This window comes from Magallana gigas, chromosome 6, assembly GCF_963853765.1.
Source record: "Magallana gigas chromosome 6, xbMagGiga1.1, whole genome shotgun sequence".
Lineage (NCBI taxonomy): Eukaryota > Metazoa > Mollusca > Bivalvia > Ostreida > Ostreidae > Magallana > Magallana gigas.
In genome coordinates this window covers 20,415,717-20,443,644 of record NC_088858.1, presented here as the reverse complement: position 1 = coordinate 20,443,644, position 27,928 = coordinate 20,415,717, and the positions used below count along the sequence as shown (strand labels likewise).

Genomic DNA, 27,928 nt, shown 5'->3' with positions numbered 1-27,928 from the left:
TAATTATGACGTCATAGGAATTCAAAAGAACTCGATGACGTTAATTCGGCACTATAAGGGACAATGTCGTTAACTGTTGTTGCAGAGGAAGAAGAGGCTGAAATTTGTTCTCCTGAAAGGTGAGCTTTTTGAAAAGAAATCCTTTAATTTCTTTGATATCTCTGCATTTCGTATAATTTATGTTTTCTGAAGTTATAACAATTAGCCTACATGTGTTTGTTGTTTTAACTTCGGCTGGGTCATAGAATATAATTACACGAAACTTCGATTTCAACTTCTATCAGACAATATTTTACAGTAAGATTAATTTTGTTTTTAACTCAATTCTGTCCATCAAACAGTACCGCGTGCTTTTATGCAGATCTTGGATTCACTGATGATAGTCTGACAATATTAATGAATTTACCATTAAAAATTGTCGCTGGTAAACGCATTTTAAAACCTTTTTGTAGTTCATAAATTTAACACTTACTGTTTATTTTTATCACTTGTTTACTCAACATATATAATGAAACAATGATTAAAAATCACAACATCAAAATTGATCATCAGGTGTTCCAAATCTATTTTATTCGAATCAACTAATTTCATCACACCTTTTCATTTGCATAACACCCTTTCATTGCAACGTTACACGTCATAATTTTCTAACGTCTGCGAGCCGCAATCAACTATTGACACATATATGGAAATATGAATTCATTGATGAAATTGGACAATTTTAATTGTGTCAGTGTATGAACATTTGCAATTGATGTAGAGTTGAGAATATATAGTCATGAATGTAATAGGACTAATCATTTTTTTTTTTGGTATCGTACCTTTGAAATGCCGGAAAAGTTGCATTTATAAATATTTGCGATGACAAATATATAGAGCATGCTAGGATCTAGAAGGGGTTTGACCCTACCCTACCCTTCTGAAAATTTTAAACTCAAATGATAGTCAAATCCGTAATAAAAATGTTTATATTGAACACAGCATTGCTTTAAAATACATAAATAAGAGTTGTCTTTCTTCTCTCTCTCTCTCTCTCTCTCTCTCTCTCTCTCTCTCTCTCTCTCTCTCTCTCTCTCTCTCTCTCTCTCTCTCTGAGAGATTGTCCCTCTGTTTATTTGCCATTTTCTAGCACAGCAAAAATTGACACATTATGATAAAAAAAAATGAAAATGAGAAATATTGTTTCTTGATTGTATGCCGTACATTTATTATATAACCCATAAAGATGTGAATGTTTGGCGTCCAAATATGCAAGGTGAAGGAGATGAAGGAGCGATAGTAGAATGCCCGATAATAAAACCTTGACCTCTAATCGACACATTTTTATATACAGCAAAACACAACAGTTTTAACATGTCATATTCTTTTGAAAACTATTGATTGTTAACAAGTATTTTTATTATTAAACTGAAAAATAACGCTTAAAAGAAAAACTTTTAATCAAAATTTCAATTCAGTTCTGTCTGAATTTCAATTTTAAATTAAATTTTAAAATGGATTTCAAACTAAAAATAAAAAAAAGAAAGATTTATGATATATTGCTTCATTATGTTTCTCAGATGAATAAATCTATTTTATCTCTCATAACACTCATTATGTAAGCTCTAGTATATTTTTTGTTTTGCATCACGAATCATTTACAAAGAATGCTTTGAGACATCTGACATAAAGTTATAATTAAAAAGAATAGCACAAGTTTTTGTGCGTAATAAATTGCGTGCATTTAATTGTACAGATATGTAGTTCTAAATCTACAGATTTCAATTCAAATGTACAAAGAAAGCCGCGGGTTTTTTTGTTTTTTTTTGCATAAAGCATGGGCGAATGTCTGTACTGACTCCAAATCAGACATATATCACGGTGGGGGTGGGGGCGCCGCTTTCTTTTTTTTAATCCCCAATCCCCCGTTTCAGAATCTGTGTTTTAGTATCATCTACCAAGTAATTAACTTGTACTGAGGTTGTATTAAACTAATTGAATAATAATGGCTTTAACTTCAGTGGAACGAATAAAATATTGAAGACCTTCAAGGCCCGCCAGAAGAAAGAAATCCCGAAGGACGAGGAGTCGGATGAAACCGACCTTGAACTAGAAGGCAGGTTTAAAACTTGTTATTCTGTTATTCAGACCAAACGTTTGCAATTCATTTTACCATGAAGGGATTGTAGTTTTTCAAAGTGCTACAATTTTATAAGATCATACCTATTATTTTTCTATCTGCATAATACAAAATGGTTAAAACTTGATCCGTATTTTCGGTTTCTTTTTTATCCGTTTTCATCAGTCATCTATCTGTCTATCAAAATTATAATTAGTAACTCGTTCATAATTAATAAAGAATATCAACATTTTAGAAGAGAAAGATGAGTTCGATGTGACTGGGCGGAACCAGTACCTGTCCGTCTGTAGAACCCTGGGGGTGGTCCCCTCCTCCTTCTTCCTCCGCCACATGCAGGACAGCGTCCTGTCCCTCAGGCATCACGGGATCGGCAGTCTGGGGGCCAAGGCTATATCATTTCCCCTGATGGTAGGACCGATTCATTTAGTTTGGATAATAAACTCAATCGGAACATCGTTCGGCCTTTTCCGTCAAGTCGAGAAAATTTCTTGACGAAAAAGGCCGAGCGGCGTAACGATTGGGACCAATGTAATTTACGATACGTTTAGTGTAGCGATCGTACGTGAGCGGATCTAAGATCTAATCTTAATTAGACTGCGATTGTGACGAGCACTACTGTATCAGGTTTTTTGTTGTTTTGTTGTTTTTTTTCGGGGGGGGGGGGGGGTATTATTTCTGTTTGGGTGGCCAAATTTAATGAGGAAATTCATAATGCGATTATGAATTAAACATATTCATCACTGGAAATTAACATGTCACGTTTTCTTGTAAAAATGCATGATTTTTCCGATGGCCTTCCGTTAATTCTGGTATTATTTATAATGTGCTCTGTTTGGATGGCCAGATTTAATGGGAAAAATTCATAATGCGATTATAAATATAATATTTATCACTGAAAATTAACATTTAACGTTTTCTTGTAAAATTGCACGATTTTTCCGATGGCATTCCTTTTGTTCTTAGTAATTGCCTGACGTCATGACGTCAGGCATACCTAAGGTTTAAAAGTTACATTCTCCGAAACAGTGCAGACAACTGGATCAAGCAATATCATGATATTTCACAAAAAAGAAATAACCGATGCGTGTTTAAGGTGTCAGCAATTACATTTACAATTGATGAAAATGTTCTATGGGATGTTAAAACAACAGCGAGCAAGAGTAAAAGGGATGTTCACCAAGCAGTGCACGTGTGTAATCCTGATTTAAAAATAGATTAGCATTCCACCATATTTGAACGGTGAAAAAGAGGGAGGGGGTCATCGCAACAAGTTGTAACATATTGCCTATTACGATACAATGTAAGTAATAATTGGTGTTGGATTATCATTATCACAAGAGAGTCATCAGTTTGGATTAAAACAACAATTATATATATATATATATATATATATATATATATATATATATATATATATATATATATATATATATATATATATATATATATATATATATATATATATATATATATATATACACACACACACACACACACACACACACAGCTGGAATGTTTACTGGAGGAACTAAATCGCCAAAGCGGGTTGTGACCCGATTTTCGTTCAGTTGGGCGATTTCATTAATTAATCTTGAAAAGGGGTCATAACTCGCGTGTCTTACTAAATGTACATAACTACATTTAACAACTACTAATCAAGTGTGTTTGTTAATTCGATATATTTGTCCCAAAACATCTGACCCAAAGTATAATATACATGTATGTAGCTGTTACAAAACAAATGTCAAAAAATTCATCTGACCCCCTCCCCATGGATCTTTGCCAATGGATGAGTTCATTCAAATGCGTGAATGGTAAAGCAGGACTTCGCGCCAAAATGTCTCATTCATAGTTTTTTGGCGCCGATTAGTGGACGAGTCCGTTGGGATCATGCGAATACCACAGAGCACACCGTGCATTCTAAACAGCAGGCACGTATCATCGGGGGTGGGGGGCTGCTTCCACCTTACCATTTTTTTTGCAGCAGGCACTTTTCTTAACTTTATTGAAATATTATGGATTTGCCCTCTCCAAGGAATTTAAGTTACAGTTAGGATCTTTTTCATGAATTTAAGAATTCACCCTTTTTTAATTGCTTGTCAAGATGATTTTGATGAAGCTGCCCCACACACATTCAAAAATAAAACGTGTTCGTATACCCTTTCATATTTTATAAGGTTAAAAACGCCTTTCAGTTGATTTTGCATCTTAATATAACAAATACAATTTTTTATTAAATGACTATTTAATCTCCAGCTTTCAAGCTTACAAGCACTGATATGATATGTGTACATTCCTTAAAAAGATTGAATTGATAAAATAATTGAATTTCAAGTTATACTAGTATATATGTACATAATTATGTTCTAGATCGAAGAAAATACTGACATTTCGTCTTAAATTTTCATGTTCCATTTATAAATTTATGATCAGCAGCGAAAATTAAAATTCATTACTGATAAGATAGCCTAATTGATAAATGCATGCTTCCATTGAATAATTTTGTTTAGTCAGGCAAGCTTTTAGGAAAGCTATTACTTGTGATTACAGTGATTATTGTTAACTTGACAACATATGTAAAACACAGTGAATAGCAGTGTCCATGAAATTCATGTTTAATAGTTTTCAATATCAAGTAGCAGGTAAAAGAATGCAATTTCGATAAAAAAAAGTTTTATCGATATTTTTGTGTATCAAAGTACCGAAAATGATCGGTTGCACATATGTTCATTGGTTGAATAATCTTCTTGCTTTAGAACAACACAGCGGTCATTCACCTTGACCTCCAAGATAATTGGCTGGAGGGGGAAGGTGGGGAAAGCATTGCCCGTATGTTGAAGGAAAACTGCTACATAACAGATCTGGTTCGTATTACATGTAAATCATATCAAACCAAAAAAGCAAAACAAAGACACATGGACAGTAATGACCACAACACCGAAATTCGTACCGTGTTCCTTTGTTTACTGCATAATCGTGACCTTCGGTTACGACTTATAAACTTTTGATTTCCGAGTGTAAATGCAGATCTTGAGCTTCACTTTTGCACAACTGAATGTTAAATGCATCTTGGAACAAAGTATATTTATTAGTCAGATTGCAATTAATGTGGAATCATTGAATATACCAATGTATTTGTGATTATCTTAATTTGAATTGGAGGAAAGCTAAACCTGTTCCAAAATGCTTAAGGTTTGAGATTTGTTAATGAAATGCCACTTTTTGAAGTAGTGATAATGAGTAGAATTGGTGGGATGGGGTCATAATGACGTTACATTCTTGACATACTTACACAGTAACGACAATGTACATTACTTATTCTTTTACAGGATATCTCAGAAAACCGGCTAGGCGGCAGAGGCGCTAAATCCCTCTGTAACATGCTGACTACAAATACTACCTTGAAGAACATCAACCTATCTGGTAAATATCCATCCATCTTTGGAGGAAGACAAATATTTGGAAGTTTATAAAGCAAAAAATACGATATACCTAACCTAAATATGATAAAGGTATAATTGAAAAAGTTATTTTGTTCTCCTGACAGGTAATTTGTTCTCGGATCATCATGCAGGTTATTTCTTGGAAGCTTTTAGCGTAAGTATCAGGAATCAACAATATTTCAGCAATATCCTCAATAAGCGATATGCCAAACTTAATAATGTATATTTGTCACATTTTCAACGCATTTTGGCAAGTGAACCGATGACATCTATTATTATATTAATACCATTCCAAAGAAAGAATGAAAGAGAGAAATGTTGTGGTTTCAATTTAGAGCATTTACATTGTTCTTTGTAACAGTAACGTTAATAATAAAGTAAAACTTAGGTTAGACAAAGGGCTGTAAATCTTTATTTCATGGTCATCTAAATCAAAGTCCTCATTCTAATATTCATTTGGTATTATAGCTCTCACGGGGAGTAATTTCTTCTATAGGTACAGTACTTCTGTTTGATTCGCGACCCGATCGATGATACTTTTATCTATTTCTAAATGACCGAGAAGAAGTCAACGATTTCTGTTCATGTACCTTTTAAACTCGGGAGAATATTTCTATGATTTCTGTACCTTAACGTATTATTCAGGAGAATAGTCGTCTGAAGTATGTTAATTTGAGCCACAATGAATTCTCCGACAATGCCGCTATCGTCCTTGGACAAGCTATAGGTAGGTATGCACAAAAACCAAGAAACATTGTACAACAATTTTATTCTGAGTTCAAGAATTCACAGTCAATTTACATTCTTTAAAAATATCGGATTTTGTTTCTATTTTGCTAAACTTTTTTTTACTTGTACGTTGTTTTCGTTGCACTATTGTATGCACTATTGTAAAAAAAAGTATAGATTGAAATATTTAGAAAATATTGCAAGCTCAACAAATTGACATTCCTCTCACTGCCATTATTATAGCCGAAAATGAAACAATAGAAGAACTGGATCTAAGCTGGAATTTCTTTAGACGCGGGAGCACTTTAAAACTATGCGAGGGCATCTCGGTAAATATATTTTTAACCATAGAATTTAAAAATTCTAATTCTATGAACTCAAACACTAAGGTAGTCTTGTCTTGAAAATATTCCTCCCATGCTTGTAATGAGAATTGAAGAGTGTAAATAACTTGCTCCACAGAGTAACTGCAGGCTTAAAGAGATCAACCTGGCCATGAATGGGTTTGGAGACGAGGGCGCGCTCGCAGTAGCCGAGTTACTCAAAAGGAGTACTACACTCTACGTCTTAGACATTAGCTATAACCGAATTTCACAAATCGGCGCTACTGCGATCGGCAAGGCGCTGGATCAAAACGATGCCCTCAGGACTCTCAGGGTAATTCAATTCATTACGCTTCTTCCTTCTTAATTAACAGGATTAAAGGTGTGTGCATATTTCCTGTTTTAACATTTTATGAATAACTTCATATATTTTTGGGGATTGTTCTATCAAAACTATGCATTGTATATCATACTAATACGACGAATGAATTCCTAAAAATATATCTTTAAAAATGAATATCAAAGAGTTTACTAATCTAATAGTTAAATGCATATAAGCTAAAATTTTATAGTTTTTCTCTAACATTAATTACTTTAGTTTGTAGGAAATTCTCGATGTTGGTGTTCAGCAATATTTCATTAGTTTAGGAATAAATTTTTTTTAAATAGAATTGTAAGTCTATAAACGAACAGTGCCGATACCAATGAATACCCCCTACACCTTAAACATATTTCATAAATACACAAAACTATAACTTACAAAAGCAAACTCCATCGGTTTCTGCGCTATAATGTGTAAAGTTAGATTCATCTATCTATGATTTTTCTTAAAAACATGTAAAGAAGAAAAATATGTACATGAACCCCCCCACCCCTAAAATTATACATTGATAAATTAAGTTAATTTTTTAGAGGAATTCCATGTTTTTGTGATAATCTGTAAAACATGTTATTTTAGAAATATATTTTTTTTAGATTGGACACAATCCTTTAGGGGTTGCAGGGGCCAAAGAAATCCTACAGGGTGTGGGTTATGAAAACTGTGTGATCACCCTCCTGGATTTATCGGTAAGTATAAACAACTATCTTATTAGTCCATATGGTTTTTACATTGAAATTAAAGCGTCTTTAACTAGAAAAGCAAATTTTATGATTGAAAAATGCCCCCCCCCCCCCTTTTCTGTCTGTTTATGGAAATAGTTATATCTACCTGATTGTTACTGGAAACTCGCCATTATAAATGAAATTTTCCTAACATATAAGACAGGTAAAGAAGTCTGAAAATTGCTCAACATTTAACAAAAAATTCTAAAATAGAAATCAATCCACCCTGTTTAATTTGTATATCTAAGTACTAGAGTGTTTCCTTGGTATGTTTATTCATCTTTCAATTCTAATCTTCATTTCAGACACTTTTATATCACATCAAATTAAATCGTTCACCAATTAACGGAAATTCATGCATATACGCTGATTTATTTAATTAAATATCATAGCTTTGATGATTTTATAATTGTGTTCGAGCAGGGAGTGGAAGTGGATAAAGAATTCAGAGAAATAAAGCAAAGTCTCGAAGAAACCAAAGAGGTCAATGTCATCCACGGCGTGGTTCTGAGCGACTATGTTATAAAAGTAAAGCCCAAAAAGGGTGAGCAGAGTACAGAATCCTTTATGTATACATTTTGTGTAACGCCACAACAGTTCGTGGCACCCAGGCGCAAAAATAGTTCTCGTTCATTTATAATTTAGTCGTCGTTTTATAGCTTTCCTGTAATAAACACGTTATAAATATGCTGAGTAACCGAACACAATACACATATCGCAGAACAGAAGCTTTTATATATCCCAGTGAGGTTAGATTCTGCTGCGAGTTGTTCCTTCTTTCAGCGCGCGTGAGTATGTGTGGGAATGGAATCGGCCAATCAACAGACGTTAGAACCAACACAGCCGATCTCATAACGATAACTAATTATCTTGTCTGCTGGTTATGATGTCACTGACACAAAACACAACAAAGAGACAAACTAGTACAAAATATTTATCGATTCACATTTGTCACGATTGTGTTATTTGCTACTGTAGTACAAACGCACGCTCTCTCTCTCTCTCTCTCTCTCTCTCTCTCTCTCTCTCTCTCTCTCTCCGGCCCTATCTAATGAAAGAAGAACGGGGAAATGTGTAGTATATAAACGGTATGATTACAATGTATGTACATAGATATATGTGTTTAATCCCATAGTTTGAACTTGCTTGACATTTCATTTCACACATATACGATATGTATAAGTTTTCACTCTACTTTTAACCCATAACTTTGATTTTTGTTAGGAAATTTCATGAATCTTCTAATGATACTATTCATAAAAAAATAAATTCTCCTGTTTTTGCCATCACTCAGATCTGTGCTAAGATACAGAGTACATTCTTTTTCTGCCGCAAAACATCTCTACCATTATTCTGATTAGACGGCGTATTCGTGTCCTATAGTAATATTTAATACCGAATTAGTACATGGATGTTTGATTTTGACACAGTTGAACACTTTGATTTAAGAGATTTTCAATAAATATCATACATGGACTTTATAGATATATTTGTTTGTAGAGAAGGAACACATGTTTGGAGCACCAGTGGCTGAGCTGGACTCTACCAACATTCTACAAACGATCAAACAGTACAGCCAAGAGAAAGACGCGGCACTCGGGGATGTGTTTGTGGGTATGGACAAGAAAAAGCTGGGGTCAGTCACAATACAGGAGTTTATTCAGGGCCTGCAGGTAAAATTTAAGTGCTACATGTTATGCAGTACCAAGTTAAAGGGTCACGGTCACGATTTTAGTCAAATACTATTTTTCCGATTTCCGTATCTTGCTTAATTTATAACTCTACGACTGATCTCACGTTTCATTTTGTCATTAGAAATGCATTCCTAAACATTGTGATTAATAAATGAAAAAAAAAATAGAATTTGACAAAAAATCGTGACCATGACCCATTTTTTTAAAAAGCTAAACGACTGATGGTATAAGCGATTAAGAATCAATTTCCTTTTCTGTTTCTCTCATGATTTGTAATTAATTAGCTGAAGCGAGTCGGGTCGAGCCACTATATACATGTTTATCCCCGACAGGTCATCGCGCATGCGTCGAGCGAGGTTCGTGTTAAAAAAAAATCTTTTTTAAACAACGCTCGCATATTGTCTCGTGTCAAAACGTTATATTCATTTTTCTAAAAGTGTTACACTGTCGTGTGTGGTCATTTTCGTTCTAATTACGTATTATGTAAATCATGTCTAATCCACTCTAGAACTCTGGTATAGAAGTGCAAGAATCCCAGATGCCCAAGCTGGTGGATCTTTTAGACGCAATTGCACCTGAAAACCTCATTAACTACAGGTATGGTGAAACCAACCAAACAGCTAACAAAATTAAAATCAAGGGTACATGTACACTTCACGAAAGAACCTTAACAAAATGAAATACTCAACTTTTATTCTTAGGGGATAATATCCTCAATGATTTTTAGAAAACATTTCATAGGCAAACCCGTTTATTCTCAACGTTTTCAAAGCTTCACTTAAGTAAAATGTTAAACTGTGTTTATCATTAGGTTGGTGTTTTATGAATAATTAGCAATTATCAATCCGTTCATCGTTTTTTTTTAAGTTCTTTTGTAAAACGCAAGCCAGCACCATAAAAAAAAACTACGTATACGTAGCTAGCGCTGCGCATGCGCTATATGTAAATCGATACGTTGGCATTTCGTGATTCTAGGATGGTATTAAACCAAGTTATTTAATTAATACCAACCTCATTTCTTCTGAGTCGTTATCTTGAATTATGACTTCTTTTGTAGTATTTTTAGGAGCAAGTAAGAGGATCAAAGAAAAATCCGATAATGATCCTGATGATGTCCGAATAATGTCTTCTATTTTTCTCCAGAAGAACAAGATTTGTTTTGTAAAATAAATGGTTTTATGACTTAGACACGATTTGGTATTTTTATGTACACCGCAGATTTTAGTACTCAGTCATTAAGTTCCTTTAAAGGAAAACTTTAGTAAAATGTCGTGATAACAAATGGATGAAATAAAGGTCGGGACATCATGTTATACATATATGTATAGATACGCCAATATCATACACACTAGAACTGTATATACTATTTTAATTTCATTATTTAATTCCATTGTCACAGAAATACTTGAAGCATCTTTAGCGGTTTTTGTTTTCAAGAATAATCTGTTTTTATGATATTCTAAGTGTTACTTATATCTTTATGATAATAACATATAATATGAAATCAAATCTATATAATTATATCTTATTGAAAAAGAGTCGGTACTGTAAATATATCAAACAATAGCAAATGGTTAAGGACAACAACTTCTTTTTGCTTCAATCTGCTACCCAAAATAGCTTTACCCAAAAATATAAAAAAAAATGTTCATAATCCATAGCTATGTTATATTTCAGTAAAAAAATAAAATTTACAATTTACAATAAATGCCAGTCGGGGTTTTCTTAAAAACTAAATGCATAATCATAATTATACGATTTGTATTTAATTACGTGACTTGCAGTGAAGAGAAAGCAACTGTGCTATAGTCTTTAATTTGGAAGACCACGATTTTACAATATGACTCGATGCAATTTTTATTTTGCTATAATGAATACATTCTATGACTTAAGTAGACTTGGTGTGTCTTCCTTCCGATTCTCTCGGGGTTTTGATAATATCTTTCAAATTTTAAAATTCGATTTCTATATACAACAATACACACAAACGTATCTCTCCTCGGTCTGAATCCTCGTTTATATATAGAATATGATTCAATAAAGCAAAAACGTTTTAAAATTTCAAAAAAATATTCTCTTTTAAAACCAAATTCTTGTTTAGGATTTGAGTCGTTTATTATTTTTTTTATTTAATATTATAATTCTCATATTTCTGTTTTGATTTTACAACTACATCACGACAATTTAAAACATCAGTGCGTCAAGGGATAATTTGTCTCTGCCCTTCACATTAACGTGTTAGAGCGGTCGTTAACGCAACCTTTGTCGGAGCGAGGAGTGGGTTTGTATATGGTGGGCTTGTGTTGGTTTGAACGAATTCGTGCATAATGGGAGTAACATTGGTTTGATATTTGAGAGAAAACATAATGAAAACAAGCATGAGATGGAAATTTTAAAGTATACAAACATGAGTTAGAGCCCTTTAAAAGCAAAAAATTCTTATGTAAATTATACATCGACCCGAGTGCCCAAAACTACTTACTTTAATATTCATAATAATATTTTCAAATTGTTGATCACGACCCTTAATTTGAATTTTAATTATTGGTTTGAATACACAATATATATATATATATATATATATATATATATATATATATATATATATATATATATATATATATATATATATTGCAATGAAGTCGGGTAAACTTTGGCGACAGTAATGCAACCTATTTAACGGAATAAGTTTTCTGAGGAAAAACATGTTTGTTTTGTTGTTATGTTTGTTTTGTATGATTTACATCATTACAACATAAAGAAATATCATAAATGTCAAGCATATCTATATTACCGATCTTTTATCTAATTTCAACCATACATGTTGTCACTGAAATTTGTATTTCTATCGTTATTGATAGTGAAGCGTACTTAAGATAGTCGATTTAGATAATTGTAAAAAATACTCCAATGTACTATAAGTTGTATAACTGAACATCTCATCCAACCAGCCCACTTCTTTCTATTACAAATGGTTAAGCAAATTGTGGAAGCAAATTGCGAAAAAAGTATAAGGACCGTGAAAGAAAATATCAATGAAGTTCGACAAACAGTAAAATCAATTACATTTATGACGTCACAATACCAGAGGGAATTCGATTGCGAAAAAACACGCCTCTCTCTCTCGTATAAAATATCGGCTTCTTCATCTCCAGTGGAGAAGTCATGAACGCGCCTATATAGATTAGATCGCTAACACACGCAGGTTCATTTTGCAGCTGGGGTTTTATGAATGAAAACGCCAGTGTGTTGTTTAGCTAATTATTGCCGTGTGTGAAGTTGGTACTTACTATGGGCAACAATGGAAGTAAAAAGCGGAATAAAACGTTCGAAAAATTCGAAACAGAAGGCGAAGAAGGTAAGGGTTTTTTTTTCACTTGCAGTAGAATTGCAAATGGATTTGTGTTAACGATTACCAAGTAAGTGGGTGCTTGTTTCATTTACACTTTGTCATTTTTTACGTCCTTGTGCATTTTTTCTGTGTCATAATGTCAAATTATTTATTCTTCACAGTATTTTGTAAGCGTTACAAACTGACAAGTGTGCCATTTGTTAAATTCAATACAAATTTCAGCAACCAAGAACAACAATGAAACAAGACATACATATAGACGTACATAACTATAAGAATAACTATAAAGAAATTAAAGGGCTGGATCGGGTTAATTTATATTTTTTAACATAAGCAACATTTCTGTAATGATATCAGTGAACACATGTACATGTCTCACCGAATACATTAATTGTACGACAGTCAAGCATTGAGGCCCCAATGTTCTCCTATATCACAGTATCTACTTCATTGCTGTTTTCATAAAACAATATCTAGAAATATAATTGTGAGATACATAGCCCATATCATTAAGGGGCTTAGTTATGAAAAAGCAGTAGTTGATTCAAATTTCCAGTAATTTCTACAAAGTTTAGGATAACGTAGGCCCGTCGATAATTACTTGCACATCTACATGTCTGATGAATAATGCACATCGGGCATATCCAAAGTGGAAAACCCCAGAATGTATACTCCAAACCGCGTGAATTATTTAGACTACACAACGTATCTCGCCAATTTTTGTTTTTCCATCGAAAACCCGGCTGGTGTAAACTAGGTGAATAAACATCGATCGGAGATGCACTCGGGACGATGGTACGGGAGTTCTGAGTCAGGTGATGGCGGAATCTGGCCGCCCCGTTTACATGTATAATGTCGGACAGAGTACTAAGCCCTATTCATATTGTTTCACAAGACAAAATTAATGAACACTGGCCATGTACATATAATATCACGAGTTTGGTAAATAAAAGAGAAAAAAACCCTGAAGAAACCCATACAAAAATATGCATTTTGCCTTTTGATTTGTAGAAGTTACAATTTACATGGTGTATATGACCAGATTACGTAGTTTTTGAAGTGTTTTCTCTTACATTGCAATACAGAGGAATATATATTATAAGAGAATTTTTAAAAAAATAATTTTGTCTTCATAAACACATTGAATACAAAACTCCAACAATCGAGCCCATGTGGCTTATGAATCATTCAAAAGTTTGCTAACATAATTAGATATCAGACGAAGTCTTAATCACTTCCATGAAATCTTAAACTATCATCAATTTTATTAGTGCGTTGTATGACGTGAGAACGGGGTTTTAACCAAACTAAATCCAAATTTGGCCGGAATCCGGAAAAACAAAGTCGAATTTTACAATATCGACTAAAATATTGACTAAATCCAAACTCCGGGCATTTTGAGAGTTGTGTCCTTCATAATTATGTCATGGTAATCTTTCAAATTTGTTATTGGAACATTGGTTGAAAAACTACCCTACCATTTGCACAATTAAGTAAATATTCGAAAAGTACATAATAATACCAGTTATTTTGCTATAATTTAATATCAGTCTCATCCTCATAATCCTTGGGGGGGGGGGGGGGGGGGGGGGGGGGGGGGGGGGGGGGGAAGTACACTTACAATGTATATCTTAAACAATGATTATTTCCTTATTTTCGATTCAATTTCTTACATGAAATTGAGAGTTACAATGTATATCTTAAACAATGATTATTTCCTTATTTTCGATTCAATTTCTTACATGGCCCCATAAAGGGGGGGGGGGGGGGGTGGGGGGGGGGGCAATTCCCTGTTAAGTTTAAAAATGCGCAAAAAAGTAGGGGGCAGGCCCCCACGCTCCTCCCCCCCCCCCATTATGCACCGTGCCTGAGGTGTCTATTATTTTCCTTCAAAATTAGAAGAAGAATCTCCACAATGGTATATGACCGGTATGCGTCATGCTGTATAAAGAGAATAAGAGTTTGAAATGCGAGCAACTATAATTATGTTCACATTTAACTTGTACACAACTGCTTGACGACAAACACTAAAGTAAAGTAATAATACCATATAAATGTATTTGAAAACCTCTAAATTTTTAAATTTCAACGAAAGAAATTGTTTTTTTTCATATTCTAAAAGTTTGTACACCTCTTTTGTCCCAGTTACCAAATTATCAGAGGAATTTATATTTACATTCAAGTTTCGTATTATGCGGTGATATAATATAGGAATTGACGGAGACAAAAAAAATGGCTATCAGCATATCATTATTATGCAAAAGCATTAAATTTTCAAACATAATAATAACACCAAAACACAGAAAAGCCATGAAAACGTCCAACATGTATAAGAAAGTGTTTCTACTAGTTGTTATCAGCATAATTATATCACGCATCAGCCACTTGTTGGCTTCAGAGACGTGTCCGATTTGATTATTTGACAGCACCTATACTGTAGGGAATAATTCTGTCAATGAATTCTACTATTCTTTGCAGTATTTCGAAAATCAATGCTACTACGAGTACTACGCTTTGCAGCCGCATGCATTGATTTACCTTTAGTTTTGAGCCCAACACACCTGTGTTGCTACGATACAATACAAATCATAATCAAGAAATATTTGAATTACAAACACCTGTAAGAGGCCTAAGGAAATAATGCGCACTTCATTAAACATTGTTTTTGAGAGATGCCGTAGGAGGCAATGAATAATTATTCTAAAGTTGGCTGAAGTATAGAATTACATTTAGATCTAAAAAGATTTCACTGGTTTCGAATCTATCATTTAGTATTAATTAAGAGCAAAATGGACTACATTTGTTTTTCAATTTCAGAGTTATTCTAAATCGAATATAAATATGCATGTATACGTATATTTCTATGCATTAATACATGTATGTTTCAACATAGACATCTGATATCGATTTCTATAGTGAGAAAATAATTATAAGGTCACAAAAAAACCACCTTATCAGCATTCAAAATACGTAAATGATAACACAATAATTATTGAATTTGTTGTTTTACAGTCAATATACTTGAGAGGCTTCAAGATGCTGAAGAAAAAGGGATCGACTCATACGACAAGTTGATGGCATGGCTATTGCAAATGGCTTCAAATGACGAAACAAGTGACGCTGCAAGGTCAACTCACATAGATGAAATTAAAAAATGCTGTGCACAAGCAAAAGAGAAGAGGGATGCGTGGAGACAGCATTCAGCGTCCTGTGATTCCTACACAAGTGTTGAAACCTCTCAGCTGAGTCGCTCAGGGAAGTCAGAGGACTTCCTGGATATTAAATCACGTCTGCACGTCCCTCTTAGCAGTCGAGAGACGACGTTTAGTGATGAAGATGACACGTCCTCAAGCGATGGAAAAAATCGTCTGACTGTCCCATCGGCCAGTAGACAAACAACGTTCAGTGATGAAGAGGAGCATGGTGCTTTAATCTACGAAAGAAAACATCCCCGACCTCTCTTAGCGGCGCTGTCAAACCGACACTCACAGACAACTTGTACAGACGATGTTGAGTTAATTGATCGAGATTGTGACGTAGAAGATGCATCGGAACACACATTTTTAGTTCCATCGAAACAAAGTTCAAAATTCCTAGATCCAAGAGATGCATTGAAAAGACGGAGAACAAACTTTCGAATGTCGGGTGGAAATCCCATTTTCAGTGCCAGTGTGGGGCAACTTCCTGACGATAACATTCCATTGACTTCCGGTTTGACACAGAAGTCTGCTAGTATAGCAGTCATGAGACAACCGAAGTTTGAAAGGGACCAAATCCAAGATACCTCGGTACATGAACATTACGTGAAAGTGTTGGATGACAAATTACTGGACCGGAATATACATGATATACTTTTATCTGTCGAGGTTTTATTTCATGAAAAATGATCACCAATATCTGATATCTGTATCTAAGTCCTGTAACGTGCATGTTTGTCCCGTTTACCATTGATATAAAACCAATAATATCAAAATATGCATAAAGCTTTCGTGGTCCAGCTCCTAAATTGATCGTTTATAAAATTTTTTGTGAAAGGTGAAAATATGCTTTAAATTTCTTATAAAAGAAGTATGTTGTGCAAATGTGAGAAGGTTGAATGTTACGTTTCATTCATGTCATGTACCGTAAAATTTACCTCACATAGTACATTGAAGTGAAAATCAAGCATGTGTAGCGCATGTATTCAAATAAAGATGAACGTATTGCTATGTTTTGAATAGTTTGAGATTGGTCAAAAGTTTATGCAGAGAAAACGAAACAGCTTTAACAAGTACTCAAAGTAAAGCTTACCAAATATGTGAATTTTTAGATTTTTTTAAAATGCAAAAGGCTCATTTATAACAACGTAAATGTTATAAAATATTTTGTCTTGTTGTCTGTAGGGGAAAAAATTTAATAGATCCGATCCATAATAGCCCCAGATTCAATGAATCTGGGTGCATAACAGATTCGTATGGGATTATTACTCTGTATACCTGGACATAATTTTCATGTTTAAGTATCAATATGTAAGAGTGGAATGTGTCCCAATTGATGACATTTTCCTTTTCTTGAAAAGTTGGCCCCCTTTGCTTTTATTCTATAAAAGTTAATTCTTAAAAATCTATACGGTGTAAAATTTATTTTCAATAGTTTTTGTATTCCTAGTGATGAAATAGATGTACATCTTTGCACCAAAGCATTTATTGATATTTCTAGTATTTATTTTTTTTATTAAAAAAAATGTGCTTGTCCCCATAGACATTAATGCAATCTTCATTGATTAATTACTGCTTAGTTAATAATATTTTTGAAAATTTCTCTCGGTAAATCTTTTTCTACTCTAAAATGCTTTAAATTGATATTAAATTGTTGAAGTAGCTGCCAAAAGGAAGTGAGAATATACAGGAATGATTACCAGACAGCACGAATAATTTAGTCTTGCATTTAACAGGTCGGGTACACTACCTTATATGGATAGCATTATTTAAAACTTGACAGTATTTTTGGCAAGCAGATTCTCCAATCCAGTGAATGAGTTGCAATGCATGACGGTCTATAACGTGTTTACGATTCAACAAACGCACGTGGTATTTGTCTGTTTTATACACAATATTTAACTGCTTGCCGGAATGTTTGTACATCAGAAGGTAAAAAAGGAAAGATTCCGTACCATTAACTTTGTTCCATGCTCACATTAAAAATTACTGTTGTTTTAGTTGATTAATTCAGAAATGATCAGTTTCAAACGACTGACAAACATACGCATACAAGTACAAACATATTTTGATAAGAAAAAACCTCATCACATTTGTGTATTGGTTACTTTATCATTGTGCACTAGAAATAAATACAGGTAACTATACGTTTTTAACATACGTAAATAGCCATTGTAGTAGAAATGCACAAATATACAAACGCAGAAGCACAAGCTATATGCAGCATACAGTAGTTTGTCCGTTAAGACATTCTGATGAATGTCCCTGAAGAAAATATCAACGCGCGTTCTACTAATGTTGTCCCAAATATGTGGTATCACGTGAAAAAAACCCAGTACCCACTGCTTTTAATTCAATAGGACGTACCTCTCTTTTGAACATTGACAATGGGGTATTTAAATACGTTGATGTAAGTACTCATATGCAATATTTTTTAAATGTGAGCATAGAAATTGAAGTTCAGACGACATAATTGTCTATATTACTTTAATAAATTCTGAAAAGTCATTCAAAATGAGTTTCCAAAAGACAATTCAAAATGGTATATATTTTCAATACGCTTTGTATACACTGAAACTTGTAGTAGCCCACAATGCCTTGCAACTCATTCACCTGATTGGTTCGTCGATAAAAGTAAACAGATGCCTAATTTAGTATGCAAATTTATGCCGACGTCACAAAATATAGTGGTCTCGACCTGTTTAAACCATTAGAACTTTTTCATGTTCATCCCACGCAGCAACACAGTATATAGATAACAACTGAACAAATTATTTTGAAGTAGCATTTGAAAAGAAATTATAATACATGTACTTGGTTATTTTTTAATAATTTAATTCTGGTTGTAACGCGGCATTTGATTGGATAGAAAAATTTAGTTAAATTTGTATAACCTGGTTTGCACGTCACAAGACACGTCACAATGCACCAACGTACCAATTCACTTGACGTTACGTTTGAATTTTGAACAGATTTATATCATTTTTAAAAGTAAAACAGACTCAATTTGTACAGCAAATTCCAGAAAATTAAATTATAAGGAATGAACTCAATATCTACCCAAGTTATACTCGTATAACCTGGGTTGGAGCAATTTACGCTTTTTTATAATCCGCTTCGCGGATTATAAAGCGTAAATTGCCCCAACCCAGGTTATACGAGTATAACTTGGGTAGACATTGAGTTCATTTCTTAATTATTTAAATTTGCCATGGAGTGGTTCTAACCAAAAGATCACAATCTCCAGCACAGGACTCAGTATCTAAAAAAGTCATCATAATTTCAAAAATATGCCTATATGTCATGTTGTAAATTTTGAATTTACCGGGTGTCATGTTGTAAATTTTGTATTTACTGCCACCCGGTAAATTCAAAATTTACAACATGACAGATATCATGTCAAGGAATTTATCCTCCTAGCGTATATAATAAAGGAAACCCAAATACAATTCACACGTTGCTTCAATTCTTTTTAAAGGGGCATGGTCGAGATTTTGGTCATGAATTATTTTTCCCATTTTAATATTTACAATGCTTCAAAAAGGCATTTTTAATAGGCAAGCGAAATTTGATGGCCATTTGTTCAGTTATAGGCCCATCCGAGTTACAGAGCTTGAAATTCTTCGCTGTATAAACAAAGCGTTTGTTTACATTTTGAATGTTGAAGTAAAATTTTTTTTAAACGCTAAGGACTGTTTATATATGCTTAAAATAAATAAAAAGATAGACAAATAAGCTGGAAAAAGATTTTTTATTGGTATATTGAACCTATGTAAACAGAAACATGTTTACATGACAAGGAATTGTGAGCCCTGTATCATAACTCTACGATTTACTCTCAAATTTTATTTGATCATTAGAAATGCATTTCTAAAGCATTGTAAATAATAACAAGAGGCCCATGGGCCACATCGCTCACCTGAGGAACAATAGGTATGATAAATTCAGCTTAATGGAGTCATAATACAAACTATCTGGACAATGTACAATAATACATGTAGATCCTGTATAAATAAAATCCATTTTTTTCCCTGGATATTCTTATGTTTATAATCATTAGTCCCTATTCTAACAGGATGATTTTATAGTCATATCATATGTTGAGTATTGCAGTTTTCAAAAAGATCCTTAACAATAGTTTATATATGGGATATAAACCTACATCAAACTCTGAACCTTCTTGTGAGGCCAAAGAATTGTCCTGGGGCCAAAGTCTTAACAATTTTAAAGAATCATCTGGCTGACTAGTTTCTGAGAAGATTTTTAAAGATTTACCCTTTATATTCCTTTGTTAAACTTTGACCCCCCCCCATTGTGGCCCACCCTACCCCTGGGGGTCAGGATTTTCACAACTTTGAATCTACACTACCCAAGGATGCTTTCACACAAGTTTCAGCTTTCCTGGCTGATTAGTTTCTGAGAAGAAAATATTTGAAGAATTACTCAATATATTCCTATGTAAAACTTCGATCCCCCATTGTGGCCCCACCCTACCTCCGGGGGTCATGATTTTCACAACTTTGAATCTACACTACCCAAGGATGCTTCCACACAAGTTTCAGCTTTGCTGGCTGATTAGTTTCTAAGAAGAAGATTTTTAAAGATTTACTCGGAATATTCCTATGTAAAATTTCGACCGCCCCATTGTAGCCCCACCCTACCCCGGGGGTCATGATTTTCACAACTTTGTATCTACACTACCTGATGATGCTTTTACACAAGTTTCAGCTTTGCTGGCTGATAAGTTTCTGAGTAGAAGATTTTTAAAGATTTACTCGGTATATTCCTATGTAAAACTTCGACCCCCCATTGTGGCCTAACCCTACCCCCGGGGGTCATGATTTTCACAACTTTGAATCTACACTACCTGAGGATGCTTTCACACAAGTTTCAGCTTTCCTAGCTGATTAGTTACTGAGAAGAAGATTTTTAAAGATTTACTCTATATATTACTATGTAAAACTTCGACCCCAATTTGTGGCCCCACCTTACCCGTGGGGGTCATGATTTTCACAACTTTGAATCTACACTACCTGAGAATGCTTTCACACAAATTTCAGCTTTCCTGATCTTATGGTTCATGAGAAGATGATTTTTGAAAATTTCTCGAAAATTTTCATAAATTCCTTATTATCTCCCTTTGCAAAAGGGCGTGGTCCTTAATTTTCACCACTTTGAATTCTTTTAGGCTAAGAATGCTTTGTATCAAGTTTGGTTGAAATTGGCCCAGTGGTTCTTGAGAAGATGTTGAAAATGTGAAAAGTTTACAGACAGACGGACGGACGACAGTCAAAATGTGATCAGAATAGCTCACTTGAGCTTTCAGCTCAGGTGCATGAGCTAAAAACATTAAAATAAAATTTGACCGAAATCGTGACCATCGCCTTTAAAAGAGGAAAAGAGGATTTTCCAAGATTTAAATACAATTTTACTACTTGACCATTTTTGCCCCGCCCTAAGGTCTGAACCCCTGACCCAGTGGCCATGATTTAGGTCGACTTTGAATCACTGACTGAGAGGGCATGAATTTTACAAATCAATCTATACTACTATATTAAAATAATAGACTCGAATTTTTCGGCTTTAATACCGAGAAATCGGAAGAGTACTGTCTTTTGTTTTATATATTTTTAACATTATTGGTACTTGAAGATAACCAATTTGTTTTTTTAATTTTTTCTCAATCAAGCCTCGCTAATTAATAATCAATAAAAATCCCTTTAAAAATTCCGGAAATCATCTGAATTTTTTTGGATTTTACAATCTTGCGCATGCGCATTACATTCACGCTAAATCAAGAGAGCCTCTTTAGTTTGTTTCCACAATATCTCATTTGCATGGATAAAATCAGAAACGATATAACAAATACGTGTAGATTTTCATTGAAAATTTGTCATATATATTCTGTTCATCAAAGGATTTACGGGAGATAACTCTAACTCGGTGCATTTAATATGAAAAATCCAAATAGTGTGTAAATTCGAAGCGAGTAAAAAACGTCGGTTAAAAACTAAAGTGTTGGATTCTTTATAAATATGAATTAAATTTATAGATTTAAGGTATTGACAGCCTCAAAATGGTTTGTTATGAATAATTTGACGGTTATTTTCAATGCAGCTTCGTTAATTTTCTCCAAAATTGTTTCGGAGCGATTCTGCAATTTTTTTTTGCTACATTACGGGTATAAGGGAGGCATTTTAACTTTGGTGGAGGCCTATCCCGAGACACAGTTAGATTATTTTAACTAAGCAGAGTGTAGTGAAATTAATATAGCATTATTTGGGCTTATATTGTAGGCTTGGTTATATAAATGTCAACAATATGGTGTCGATGTATCTATTTCGTAAATGTCCGACATCATATGCAATGTCAACCAATGCACGCACGGGTCAAAGTCTAGTTTAATAATAATTATGATAATAAACTAGACACGATCTCATTGCTAGCAAGGAGGTATCCCGTCAAATGTTTAGATGGTACGCGTAATATGACTTTTTGACAACGAAACATGATCTGGTAAAAATTGCGGATTATTAATGCCTTTCTGTAGCGCTTGTATAAAAGTTCTTCATTTGGAGAAAAAGGATAAAACTTTTGGTTTTCCACCCCCTTAAATCTCTAATTATGTAATGCCTGAATAGTCTAAAGAGTTATTGTTAAAAAGAATTAGACCACTCTTAGCCTGTTATTTGAGGGGCCAGTCCCTTAGTTTACCTTGAATGAAAGTGCTTATGATATTAAACATAGTTTGTCCAACAAGGCTAATGTTTATTGATTTGTTACTGTTATTGAGTTTCAATTGAAAGGAACTTTTTAGGGGCTTACCTCTTATCTCCTTCTTGGAAAAATTTAACGAAACATTGGATGCATACTTTAAGGTGTATATTTGTGAACATATTCTTTTTTGCATTGCTTTTTAACATACTTGTATTTCTTCTAATTGAGATAAAAGGATCAAATATTTTTACCTCTTGCCTCTTAAACCCCCTAATTACACAACACATGAGGAGACAATTAAATTGTCTCACATTTTTGCCTCTATAAACTATAAAAGGCTTTAGACCCATCTGGGTCCCTTATTTGAGGGACAAGCTCCTTTTTCTTAATATCAAATGAAAGGTTATAAAATGTTCAAAGACATATTGTTTTACGTATTGGTCCCATCAGCCGTGTGCTCTTTGTCGTAATCGGGGAAAAAGGAAAAGTCCGTAGACAATTACATGTAGGTGATAAATTATGGTCTAACAAAATAGTATGAAAAACGTCAGTCAGCATGCGACCCAGTGGAAGATTGTATTTGCTGACAAGGTCCTTGTATCGACCATAGAACTTACAAAAAGATGACTTCAAACGAGACTGCTTATAGTACTGTTTTATTAGTAGCGTGCCTCGCCTTAAAACTGTTCATACGAAGAGCATGTCCTTGTGTATCGAATTAACTGAGAGACAAAAACACCATATGCAGGTGGTGAAGGTATATTGCTATAAAAGTAAGGAAAGTTGACTATAGAAACATTGAAGTCATCGCGTTTATATCATTCAGAGCATCTTTTCTTCGATACTTCCTTTTTTTTCTTTTTGAGAAATACCTGATCACAGTTTCAGACTTTGACCCCTAAAAGCACTTAAATACGTAACACACGAGAAAATAATTATATTGTTTATGAACATAACTGTACGATAAACATTTTTGTCTCCACAATCAATATCAAAATTTTCCTACAGGGCTATCGATAAAAGGCTTGTAGACTCACCTGGGGGCATACTTTGAAGGGCCAGTCCCCTTTTCTAAGATCAAACGAAAGCTCTTACAAATGTTAACATTTTACTTTACTTGTTCTCAAAAAAATGCATTTTTCATAAAAGAGATTTTAAAAATCAGGAACAATTACGACGATTTTTAATCTTGTTTTTCGGGACCATGCGATCTTCAACGTTTTTTGAGCATGACAAATATGAATGCCAAATGACACATCTACAATATCTTGTCTACAATTTCCGAAAGTTTTAACTTGAAATCTTTTACCGTTTAGGAGGAGATCACTGGACAATGCAAGCAGACCCTCTGAAAATCGCGTCATTATCTAAAAAACAATCAAATCAAATGTGCAAGTTTTATGAAAATCGGCCGAGCCAATCCGTTTTCGAGAAATCATTTAGTCATATTTTGTAGGAAAAAGAAATAACAGTAGGAAAAAACGAACAAAACCAAAATGGTCTTACGTTGAAAACGAAAGACCTTAAAGGAACTTAGACACGATCTGAGATCAAAATTTTATTTTTTATCTTCATGTATTAAATGGTTTACTTTTGCATTTGTAAGATTGACCAATATTTGAATGTTAGATGTCAAATTACAAGCGAAATACACAGACAAGAATTATTTTGTTATGTAAACAAAGCTCGAGTCTTATATTTGTTTACAAATAATATAAACATAAGGAAATTACCATTTCTTTGACAAAACGACCCGTGGCAAACACCCATATTATACCCATATTAATCATTCTATATATTAAAAATGAAAAAAATTAAAAACTGAAAATTTTGGGTTCAAATCGTGTCTAAATCCCTTTAATTAAGTAATATCACTTATGCAAAAGTATAATACTACAGGCTATTATTAATTTGATAAATAAGAAGCATATTTTTAAGATATGCTAACCTTTTTCATAGCATTTAAGCTTAAAAATGGATGAAAATATAGGTGTGAAACGCTTATAACAACGACGACGCCCAATTGATTACAGGATATTTATATGAGCTATGCAATTAAACTTTATTTTCTTTAACTCACGTAAAAATCGATATACAATATTGTAACAAGTCGAGCGGTCCTTGCCACAAAAGAAAAACACCGTTTTTCTAACACACTACAATTTATTCAGGATGGCAAAATATCAATAATATCAATATCACAACACAGACTAAGATGCTGACCATTTCAAACAATACAACCTAAGACCCGGGGCTATCACCGGTTTAAAAACTCGTCATAAAAATAAAGAAAATGCTACTAGTTCTCGTATCTGCAGGATTTGTCGTTCTCAAGCTCAATATCAACAACAAACAGCGTATAAGAATTGTACTGAATATGAAATAAATATTAAATGCATAAACTTGCGCCGATCCGGACAGCTAAACTCGACACACACAGTCTAATTCTATCTAGTAAAATCACACCCCTCCCCATTTTGTACTAGGTATACTTATTAAGTCCTCATAATTTCCAGTAAACTGTAAATAATCTAGTCAGCCTTATCCGGACAACTCGTTATAAAAATGAATAACCTATTTGAACTAATGAATTAAGAAAATCCGAACAACAATATTACGGATTCCGAACAATCCGGACAACTCGTAATTCTAAACTTGAAACAGTTCAAATAATATAACAGTTCCTTTTATAGACCATAACTAATAACTAGAACTATAAACTCGGGAAAGACTGGTCTACATGGTTTCTATACTATACGGATTCTGTCCGGACGACGAAGTCCTTATAAAAATTAGCATTGTCTACGACCAGGTTCATCTTGCTTATCTACCTTATATGTAGTTCTCAGAGGAGTGCTCAACCGAACGGGATATGATCGAGTGATCAAGTGATACTGCTGCTGAAACTAGCCTATATTTATAACCTTCTCCAACCAATGAGTACTTGTCCTTTTCTGTCCGGACACAAACAACCAATCAAAAATATGTACGGATTTTGGACATTCCGGACAAGTTTCCTAATTTCCGAACAAGCATATTTAAATAATAAATAAACATTTTATTCCTATGCAAAGCATTGTCCGGGTTAATTTAAGTACACGGACACATATTTCTAAATCAAAATACGCATATAGCTTTAATACACATTCTTGCGATATTTTACACTAAAGTAATTTTGAAATTAAGCGCCTTCTGAAGTAGTTCGCGTAGCGATACACTTGAATATGGAAGTTCGCTACGAAGACATAGTTCATCAATCGAGGTGACAGATTAAAGCAATCACTGAAGTAAAAATACGGAAAAATAGTGGCCAGCATCAAAAAACAATAATACATGATATAATAAAGCATACAACAATGTTGATAACACAAAAATAAGTGTCAGAATACGTTTGCATGTCGATGATTGAAGCGGTCCGTCAAACAGCATGTTCCGTACAGAGAAGTTTTTGAGCGGTAAAATGACGATTATCTCGCGGAAAGAGCATTACAATGGCATGGAACTGAACAGGGTAATTAATCTGGTAAATATAAACATGTTTAAAACAGTTATCATGTATTTATTCGATCTAATTACGGGTAAAAGCAGATAATTTGATATCGTAAAAATGTAAACAAAGTACCGGGGTAGTGTCAAAACACGAACGATAATTCAGAACATGTAAACATTAGTATTTTGGTAGATCACGCCTTTGACAGGTAAACAATAAATAACTGAACATGCAACGAGGCATTTTGACTAGAATTGCATGTCTGATGAAATACACAATGAAATATTAATAGAAATACTTAATTGATCAAGACATAGTTCATCAATCGAGGTGACAGATAAAAGCAATTACTGAGGTAAAAATACGGAAAAATAGTGGCCAGCATCAAAAAACAATAATACATGATATAATAAAGCATACAACAATGTTGATAACACAAAAATAAGTGTCAGAATACGTTTGCATGTCGATGATTGAAGCGGTCCGTCAAACAGCATGTTCCGTACAGAGAAGTTTTTGAGCGGTAAAATGACGATTATCTCGCGGAAAGAGCATTACAATGGCATGGAACTGAACAGGGTAATTAATCTGGTAAATATAAACATGTTTAAAACAGTTATCATGTATTTATTCGATCTAATTACGGGTAAAAGCAGATAATTTGATATCGTAAAAATGTAAACAAAGTACCGGGGTAGTGTCAAAACACGAACGATAATTCAGAACATGTAAACATTAGTATTTTGGTAGATCACGCCTTTGACAGGTAAACAATAAATAACTGAACATGCAACGAGGCATTTTGACTAGAATTGCATGTCTGATGAAATACACAATGAAATATTAATAGAAATACTTAATTGATCATAGATAATCATATTACAGTATTTTTTAAGACAACACAAATACATGTAAAATTATATTCTAAAGAATAACAAGATGTCTAAATAAAAATGCATCCACACAAATAAGACAGAGCACATAAAACTCTAAAAATATTTATCCGGTTATATATAATAAAAGTATAAGACATAAAAAGTATTCCATGGATAATTAATTTGAAATAAAAAACAAAAATATCCATAAAAATGCATGGACTTCGTGGTATGAGACTTGTTTGATTTCAATCTTTTTACATGGTGGTTGATTCTTAAACATAACGATATACTGGTATATAATGTCAATAGAATAGGAGGTCATTGACCTGTTCAGCCAGACATGTGTATTGTTGAAGTAGCTGCCAAAAGGAAGTGGGGAAATACATAAATGATTATCAGACAGAATAAACAAAATTAGTCTTGCATTTAAACCATTAGAATTTTTCATGTTACACCCAACGCAACAATATAGTAAATGTATCACAACTCAACAAATTATTATCATGTAACACTTCAAAAGAAATATAAATGCTTCGTTATCTTTTATCATTTTAGTTTGCTATGAAGTGGTTCTAACCAAACGATTACAATCTCCAGCACAGGACCCGGTATCTAAAAAAGTCATAATAATTTCAAAAAGTTGCTTATATATCATGTCAAGAATTCCTTTCCTCCTGGCGTAGATAATATAGTAAACCCACACGACGCACACTTTGCTTGATTTTTTTTAAAAGAAGAATCACTTGAACGAAATCTTTGCTTCACTTTTTCCTGTTCATTTTATCTCTTCCTATTCCTTGAAATATAAAGGAGAAAACCAAATTTTTACATGAAACATATCTCCTAAATTACAATAATTGCATGTTTTCAAGAAATCTTAAA

The 27,928-nt window shown here is 33.6% G+C and overlaps 3 protein-coding genes across 3 annotated transcripts in view; 2 read left to right on the top strand and 1 right to left on the bottom strand.

Annotated features, from left to right (window-relative positions):
* Positions 1 to 10,598, top strand: LOC105342377 (leucine-rich repeat-containing protein 74A). Its single transcript, XM_011449302.4, has 14 exons — positions 1 to 119; positions 2,001 to 2,095; positions 2,355 to 2,527; positions 4,876 to 4,983; positions 5,449 to 5,542; positions 5,667 to 5,716; positions 6,208 to 6,289; positions 6,535 to 6,620; positions 6,754 to 6,948; positions 7,590 to 7,682; positions 8,142 to 8,262; positions 9,219 to 9,391; positions 9,921 to 10,009; positions 10,470 to 10,598. The coding sequence occupies exons 1-14, from the start codon at positions 64 to 66 to the stop codon at positions 10,486 to 10,488; spliced, it is 1,434 nt and encodes a 477-aa protein (XP_011447604.3). The 5' UTR covers positions 1 to 63; the 3' UTR covers positions 10,489 to 10,598.
* Positions 10,599 to 12,414: 1,816 nt separating this feature from the next.
* On the top strand, positions 12,415 to 16,976 carry LOC105342376 (uncharacterized). The gene is made up of 2 exons (XM_011449301.4): positions 12,415 to 12,770; positions 15,777 to 16,976. Exons 1-2 carry the CDS (start codon positions 12,704 to 12,706, stop codon positions 16,649 to 16,651), a joined length of 942 nt encoding a protein of 313 aa, XP_011447603.3. The 5' UTR covers positions 12,415 to 12,703; the 3' UTR covers positions 16,652 to 16,976.
* Positions 16,977 to 24,872: 7,896 nt separating this feature from the next.
* The window catches only part of LOC136269626 (girdin-like), a 30,092-nt gene continuing 27,036 nt past the window's right edge, over positions 24,873 to 27,928 (bottom strand). Inside the window, exon 41 of the mRNA XM_066088536.1 lies at positions 24,873 to 27,842. Within this exon, the coding sequence (XP_065944608.1) occupies positions 27,808 to 27,842 (35 nt within the window). The 3' untranslated portion in view covers positions 24,873 to 27,807. The remainder of the gene's footprint in view (positions 27,843 to 27,928) is intronic.

Bases quoted from the DNA above. Each gene is read 5' to 3' on its own strand.
- LOC105342376 (XM_011449301.4), top strand. From the start codon at position 12,704: ATGGGCAACAATGGAAGTAAAAAGCGGAATAAAACGTTCGAAAAATTC. The intron at 12,771-15,776 runs GTAAGGGTTTTT...GTTGTTTTACAG, and splicing joins CGAAACAGAAGGCGAAGAAG to TCAATATACTTGAGAGGCTT.
- LOC105342377 (XM_011449302.4), top strand. From the start codon at position 64: ATGTCGTTAACTGTTGTTGCAGAGGAAGAAGAGGCTGAAATTTGTTCT. The intron at 2,096-2,354 runs GCAGGTTTAAAA...TCAACATTTTAG, and splicing joins AACCGACCTTGAACTAGAAG to AAGAGAAAGATGAGTTCGAT. The intron at 8,263-9,218 runs GTGAGCAGAGTA...ATTTGTTTGTAG, and splicing joins AAAAGTAAAGCCCAAAAAGG to AGAAGGAACACATGTTTGGA.